Source organism: Coregonus clupeaformis, unplaced genomic scaffold (genome assembly GCF_020615455.1).
Source record: "Coregonus clupeaformis isolate EN_2021a unplaced genomic scaffold, ASM2061545v1 scaf0866, whole genome shotgun sequence".
Taxonomy (NCBI): domain Eukaryota; kingdom Metazoa; phylum Chordata; class Actinopteri; order Salmoniformes; family Salmonidae; genus Coregonus; species Coregonus clupeaformis.
This window is the reverse complement of record NW_025534320.1, coordinates 35,439-43,518: the sequence shown is the minus strand read 5'-3', so window position 1 is coordinate 43,518 and position 8,080 is coordinate 35,439. Positions and strand designations below refer to the sequence as shown.

Genomic DNA, 8,080 nt, shown 5'->3' with positions numbered 1-8,080 from the left:
ACAAATTACCTCGACTAACCTGTACCCCCGTACATTGACTCGGTACCGGTACCCCCTGTATCTAGCCTCGTTATTGTTATTTTATTGTGTTACTTTTTATTTTATTTTATTTTTTACTTTAGTCAATTTAGTAAATATTTTCTTAACTCTGTTTTCTTATAACTGCATTGTTGGTTAATGGCTTGTAAGTAAGCATTTCACGGTAAGGTCTACACCTGTTGTATTCGGCGCATGTGACCAATTCAATTTGATTTGATTTGATTTCAATAGCAATACACTAGTATTGAATGAATACACTTACATGTAACTAAATACTATGGTCAATTACAGGCCTTCCACAGATGTATTAAGCTATTGTATTTCACGTTTAAGATTATTGTGTTTATGTCATTGTATTAACAGTTTCATCATCTGTCCTGAGGTAGGGTATTTCCATAGAGAAGGTGCTTTGCATTGGCAGCTCATGCTTCAGTGCTCTGGGAGTGTTTAAAGCCCTGGGAGTTTCAGACTGCAGAACTGAGATCTGTCTTGACACTTTAAGACTGCAGTGTTATTATCGTTGGGTCCAGTCTGTTCAGACTTCTCAGAGCCACAGATGATGATAAAGATGATGATGTCGATATCACTGATTCCACTGCTGATCATGCTGGGGTTCCTGACTCAGGGTGAGAAACTCTCAGCATCTCTCCCTGTGGTCTACTGGATTAAACAGGTTTTAATGGGCTTGTACATGTTTGTACATGGAAAAAGTTTCCAATGCCTTTTATGTGGATTTTTAAGACTACTCAAAGCTAATTTCCCCGTTTCAATTTCAGAGTCCTCTGCACAACGTGTCCTGAATCAAGCTAATGAATCAAAGTCAGTTCGTCTGGGAGAGAATGTGTCTATCAAAGCTGTTGCAAGTTCAACTGGTATTGATGATGACATGAGCTGGTACCTGCTGAAACCTGGACAGGCTCCTAAACTCCACTTCTATAGAGTAAATAGACTTCAGTCTGGAACACCATCTAGATTCAGTGGCAGTAGATCAGGTACTGAGTACCATGGACGGCTTGTTCAATAGGGCGATATGGGCGACGCACTGCCAAACGGGAAAAGGAAGGGATTTTTTTTCTAATCAATTATATCACGGCAACAGCAGTTATCAGTGTTCACGTCTGATCTGCCAGCCACTAAATGTCAAATCAGGCTAAAGTCGTGCTTCAAATGGCCCCGCCCGTTTTTTGGGCGATTTCAGTCAGGTTGAAAATCGCCCAGAAGTCTCTCATAGCCTGTCATGTAAAATCTATTTTTTTTCACATTTCAAAGCTTTCAATACATTCTCTATGGGTGTCTGTGTGCATGCACTTACGCGCTTTCGTCATACGTGACGTAACGTTGAACGTAACTAAGACAATGGCGGCTATCAGCGTCTATGTTGCGACCTGCAGTGTGGCGTTATTTTATGTTTTTAATTTGTAGACTTAGTTTACAAACATTCTGCAAACATTCTGCTTTGGACTGATCTTCGGTTTTGGACTGATCTTGTTGATCGTGTACATACCCGCTTCTGAACGGACTAAATAATGAAAACGCTGCTGGCAGCGGAATCCCAACACAGCTGGGAGACTTGACTGGATGACAGAGTCCCGGACAGAGAGGTGGAGCCGGCCACCTTCACCCTGGTCAGAGCGGACCGCGATCCTGGTAAGAGACCGACTCTGTACCCCGACATTGAACTGCTTTCTGTGTCATTGAACCTTACTATTGTTGATAAAACAAGTTTACTGGAGAACGGAGAAAAAGTAGAGACTTTTGGACAAGGTGGATAATTGTATAATATAAGGCAGTTTATTCAGAGGTAAAGATATCTGCAATCGCGTGCACGGACCCGTTCGTCAAACTCGTAGGGGAGTTTATCAGAAGAGCCCCTAAACATTGTGTGCTGACATTTTATACAATAAAATGAAGTAGGTTGAATCTAGTAGTTCTGATCTTCTGATTGGTCCTGATGAGTTGGGCGATGTCACCTCCAGGCTAGTGTCACTGTTGCATTGGCTCTGAGTCGGGTTCTCTGTCTTCAGATGTTCAGCCTAAGAGAAGAGGATTTGTGTGTGTGTGTGTGTGTTTGTTATCAGTGTGTGTGTGTGTGTGTGTGTGTGTGTGTGTGTGTGTTTGTTATCAGTGATGATGTGTGTGTGTGTGTGTGTGTGTTTATCAGTGATGATGTGTGTGTGTGTGTGTGTGTGTGGGTGTGTGTGTGTGTGTCCTCAGGGCAAGAACTCGTGAGTTGGAAGAACTGAGAGACCTATGGCGTGGGTGTTATCCTTAGCCACCTGCTGACAAGGCTGACAAGATAGGACTCTTGTTCATTGTATTGAATACAAAGGCCCAACACAAAATGGGTCATGCACAAGATTTTAGTCAGACCAAGCTATAACATTATATATTTACTACGACAGTACATTCAACCAAAAGCTAATATAACAAAGGCATCAGAGATTATTTATAATCTGTCACAGAAACTGGAATCCATCTCCCAAGATCAGTCAATAAATGCTTCTGGTATTGACTTATATGCTGCCCCTGTCTTCATGTTGTTGCTGGACATATCTTTTTTAAAATGTGTGTAGGTCACCTAAATCATCAGAAAAATTGCCCCTCCTGAGAATTTTTTCAGGAGCCGCCACTGCTGAGTACACTCTTACAATCACTGGTGTCCAAGCTGAAGATGCAGGAGATTACTATGGTATGGGTGTATATGACGGCCCACTGATCACACAGTGATTTAGAGTCGTACAAAAACCTCCCTCAGTCAGACTGCACAGAGACTGTACTGCTGCAGCTGGGACCTACTGCAGGTGTTGAGGAGCAACAGACTCAGACATGAATCACTGGTTTACTGAATAAATAATAATAATAATATGCCATTTAGCAGACGCTTTTATTCAAATCGACTTACAGTCATGCGTGCATAAATTTTTTTGTGTATGGGTGGTCCCGGGGATCGAACCCACTACCTTGGCGTTACAAGCGCTGTGCTCTACCAGCTGAGCTACAGAGGACCACACACCTCAAGTCCTGGTTATATGACATCAACAAGCATAAATAACCACTACATTACCACCATACAGAACATCTGGTTACAACTCAAATACACCAAATAGTTTAGTCATGATAAAAACCAACAGCTATATCCCATAACCCCCTTCCATGTCTATAATGGTCAGATGATGTGGTTCTGCTCATGTCCCCAGATATTCACTGTCCCAAGGGGGTCTTCCCAGTACCCACCCTCCCTCACCCCCTATCAACCTTCTAATGTTCATTTTGAAACAGAGCAGTTCAGCCTTTGTTTAACAACTACAAGTGCACAGATATTCACAATTATATTCATAATAAAAATCAGGGACACCTTGTTGGACATTAATACAAAGTATTTTATTTTGTTAACATTTCCAATCTAAAAGCAATAAAACTACACATACAGATTTAAAGATTCAGAAACACAAATTGATGACTAAAGCTGAAGCTATAGATAGATATTTAGAATGATGGAATGACAGATAGATAGGTGTTCTCTGTGTACAGGGGGTCTACTGGGAGCAGTGGCGTGGCTCCAGTGTGTGAGTGACGGGGGTCTGGTCCTTTAGGGTGGCCTCACAGGTGACTGAGCCAGCATTCTTCCACTGGTCAGTGGGGAGGGTGAGGCTGCTGCTCCAGCTGTAGTGACCGTCCTTCTCCAGGACCTCCAGGCTCTGGCTGCCCTGCAAGGCTCCCCCGGCCCCCAGCCTCCAACCCAGCTTCCAGCCCCCTGGGAAGCCCCTGTTGGCCAGGCACACTAGGGCAACATTCCCCTTGTCCTGCTCCTCACTGGAGGGGAGTAGGACGGTCAGGGAGGGACGTACCACACCCACTAGGAGAGAGAAGGGGAGGGGGGACAGGAGAGATGACATTTAAGGGGTAAACTGGACAAGAACCTTGAAGAACTTTCAAAGAAACAAATCTGATATTTGTATTATATAAAATAGTTAGTGAAAATGACAGGTTATCTATAAATATATACTACACACTCTTTTACTTCCCTCCAATAACATCTATGAAGCATGAGCACACACTAAGTTCAGTGATGCGTTAAAGTACAGTACATAAACAAAACTTACGTGCTTACAATGAAAACATTTTTATAATGCTGCTGAACAGTTTTTGTGTATTTAAAGACATCGAACACATCAAACTATTATTTTCTAATGGTGGATATTTGGTATATGAAGTTTCTGTCCTTGAATGATCATTACAGTATATAGAAACATTGCAACTAATAGGTATAAAATAAATTAAACATTCAAAACGACAACTATTTAACAATTTTGACTTTTTGTGATTTTATAAATGTTCAATTGAATGTATTATAAAAAGGAATGAACCTCTTGTACTTACAGTCAATGATGAGTTTGGTGCCGCCACCAAAAGTCCTCCACAGTGATACAGACTCATTGAACAGCCGTACAAAAACCTCCTGCACTTTATACACACCAGTAACTCTCTACACAACACACATTCAACCCTACCACTGATAGTCAGTTAAAAACACCATATACAGGTCATAACATTCAAATTAATTTGTTAGATTTTTCAGATTATACATTTTAGCTGATTTCCCCCATGACTTTAAAATATAAATGTTGGAGATGTCAAATATCTCTTACAAACTCACTAAGTACAATAAGGCAGCCATATAGAACAGCAAAACACTAGTATTTAATTATATGTATTTAAAAACTATGGTCAAGTCCTTCCACAGATTTAGGTAAGCTCTGTCCTTCCATGTTTAAGATTATTGTTGTGTTGCATTAACAGTTTCATCATGTGTCCTGAGGTTGGGTATTTCCATAGAGAAGGTGCTTTGCATTGGCAGCTCATGCTTCAGTGCGCTGAGAGTGTTTATAGCCCTGGGAGTTTCAGACTGCAGGACTGAGATCTGTCTTCACACTTTAAGACTGCAGTGTTATCAGCATTGGGTCCAGTCTGTTCAGTCTTCTCAGAGCCACAGATGATGAAGATGATATCACTGATTCCCCTGCTGACCACTCTGGGGTTCCTGACTCAGGGTGAGAAAGTCTGCTCTCCGACCTTTCTGAACTGTCGTCTTCAGACAGCAAGTTTTGAGAACAGTAGTTTGAGAAGCCTCTATGCTACTGATTGTACATGGGGCGAGTTTACTGTTATTTTATTTGGATTCTTATGATTTATTCTCCACCTCTCATTTCCAGAATCATCTGGGGCTGGAGTTGTGACTCAGTCTCCTGCTGTCAAGTATGTTAGTCTGGGAGAGACTGTGTATCTGAGCTGCACAGCCAGTAAGGGGGTCGATGATGACCTGAGCTGGTACCTGCAGAAACCTGGACAGTCCCCTCAACTCCTCTTCTATAAAATTAGTCAACGTCAGTCTGAAACTCCTGGTCATTTCAGTAGCAGTGGATCTGAACCAGATTTTACTCTGACCATCAGTGAAGTCCAGGCTGAAGATGTAGGAAATTACTACTGCATGGGTGCATACTCTGATGGGAACACACAGTGATTTAGAGTCGTGCAAAAACCTCCCTCAGTCAGACTGAACAGAGACTGTACTGCTGCAGCTGGGCTCTACTGCAGGTGTTGAGGAGCAACAGACTATGACATGAAACACACAGCGTTAGACAGTCCCACACCAGGACAACGTTACTCTGGTTACATCATGACAGGACCATAGTTCACCAAACCACCTCCTCTACACAACCATAACCATTACTTCACCTCCATATAGAAACCACCCCTTTACTACCACACAAATGACCTTCACCTCTGGAATGTTCAGATATAAATTAATTGTGTTGAACAGACATTATTATCTTTCAAATAAAACATGGAGTGTTAGCTCTATTCATTGGATTTCTATCTTTAGCGTTCTAAAAATTTCACCTCACTGAATGCAGCCCTGATTTGCATGGTCAGGGTGGGATGGTTTTGCGTCTCCCAGAATATAGCAGCTCTGTCCACAGGGGGGTGGAGAGAGAGAGAGAGAGAGAGAGAGGGGGAGGGGGGGTTGAATTACTCAAATTGAAATGAGAGAGAGAGAGAGAGAGAGAGAGAGAGAGAGAGAGAGAGAGAGAGAGAGAGAGAGAGAGAGAGGGGGGTTTGAATTACTCAAATTGAAATGAGAGAGAGAGAGAGAGAGATAGAGAGAGAGAGAGAGAGAGAGAGAGAGAGAGAGAGAGACAGCATGAAGCAGCAGAACACACATACAACAAAAGTCACTACAAGACAGATGACATACTGTATCTTACTCTCATTTGGAGGAATAATATAATTATGACAAAAACTTTGACCTAGCTGTATCTACATGTCCGTTTGTTGTCACGGTAAATAAATGAGTCAACTAATCCATCAAGTTATTTTCCAAATCAAACTTTATTAGAACTGAGGCAATAGAACATCACAGTAACAGTCTGAGTAGAGAACACATAGAAGTCTCCTCTACTCTATACAATACACATTACTACCCAGACTGTGGTCTCCCCAGCAGTACTAGAGTTTACTCAGGACACTACTCTACCACTCCAACACACTACTACTGCTCCAACCAGGCCCCAGCCCAGACCAGAGCCTCGTCTACTCCTGCTTCCCCAGACAGAGCTCCTGTTGTGGGCCTCCCGTAGACCCTAGCCCAGACACTGGCTCCTGCGAAGGGGGGAGGCCTGGGTGTGTTGGAAGTGGGAGACCCTGCAGGTGTAGAGCTCTCCCTGCTCCCAGCCTGCCTTGCTCAGGGTCAAGGTGCTGCTGCGTCTGTAAAGGCCTTCCTTCTCTTCTTCTGGACTGGTCACGACCCCCTGGCTCACCTCCAGCCCGTCCACCTCCCAGCTCACCAGCGCCCCCTGAGGGGAGTAGCCAGTCAGCAGGCAGGCCAGTGTGGCAGAGCCCCCAGAGAGCTGCTCAGAGGAGGGGGGGAGCAGAGACACTGTGGGACTGACAGTAGGACCAGCTGGAAAGGAGAGAACGTTTTAATGTTACATTCCAGAGGAGAGAGAAATAGAGTGCTCTATAAAATACATAACTTATTAAGGTTCACAGAGAACACAACACAGCACAACTCAACAACAATTACATAAATGCACAATAAAATACATCACCATTGCTCATTTTTTATTTAGTCATGCATTTGCTCAGCCTATGAAATATCTTTGATGTAAAAAGGACAAGGACCCATTGATTAAGCAATCTTATCGCCCAATATCACTGCTAAATGCAGATATTAAGTAACTTTATACTTTGTTGTGCGTTGTGGTGCACCTTCTGTGTCCTGTGCTTCGCTAAGGCATTTATATCGTTTAAAGGGGCAATCTGCTGTTCAAACAACAACAAAGCAGCCAACCCCACCAGTGTTTTTGGTAAACAGCTGAGGATGGATCTTGAGAAATGTAACCTCTCTCAAATTCATAGACAGAGGTATGGATGCAAGGACTGACCATCCATAAGATAACAAATATCCCTTCAACCATGTTTTGAAGCTATATAGTGTTTGTTTAAAATTACATTGTTCACAAATGATTGAGTAAAGCATGATTCTATTTTGGGTTCTAACAAGAGCATGGCAGTTGAACTAAGCTCATGAGGCACATAAAACATATGCATATATTATTCTTCAAGAATCAATCGATATCTATTATTATCTATCAAGTCAAAAAATGGATGTAGCAATCGCAGATTGCCCTTTTAAAGTCGGTCCACATCCATAATATCAGACAAGAAAACAAGGTTTGCTAGGGACCAGAACTTGTTCTGTTACATTCATAAGATTCTCTGTGTAATTCACTTGTCATAGCAGGGAACTTAACCTAATTAAAGCGCTTTGAATAAAAAATCTGTTTCTTTTGTATAATTTGTTCAATGTCAGGTTGTGTGGCTGCGTAACTGAAAGTCTCCAACTGACTGTAGCTACTAGTTTCCATTCTAAACCCTCCATTCTAAAATAAATACTAATAGTGGGGTTTCCTTTACAGAGTTTGAGTGTTAAAATGTCTGGTCTTCAGTATGTCTATATTCTGTAGTGTTTTGTAAGAAG

At 42.3% G+C, this 8,080-nt stretch overlaps 2 gene segments (V, D, J or C); both read right to left on the bottom strand.

The window, feature by feature from the left end:
• Positions 1-3,426: 3,426 nt before the first annotated feature.
• LOC121587165 lies at positions 3,427-6,311 on the bottom strand. The segment is given in 3 exon segments: positions 3,427-3,895; positions 4,420-4,525; positions 6,306-6,311. Coding segments are annotated over 3 exon segments (432 nt in total).
• Positions 6,312-6,405: 94 nt separating this feature from the next.
• LOC121587426 lies at positions 6,406-7,491 on the bottom strand. The segment is given in 2 exon segments: positions 6,406-7,000; positions 7,485-7,491. Coding segments are annotated over 2 exon segments (327 nt in total).
• Positions 7,492-8,080: the final 589 nt, after the last annotated feature.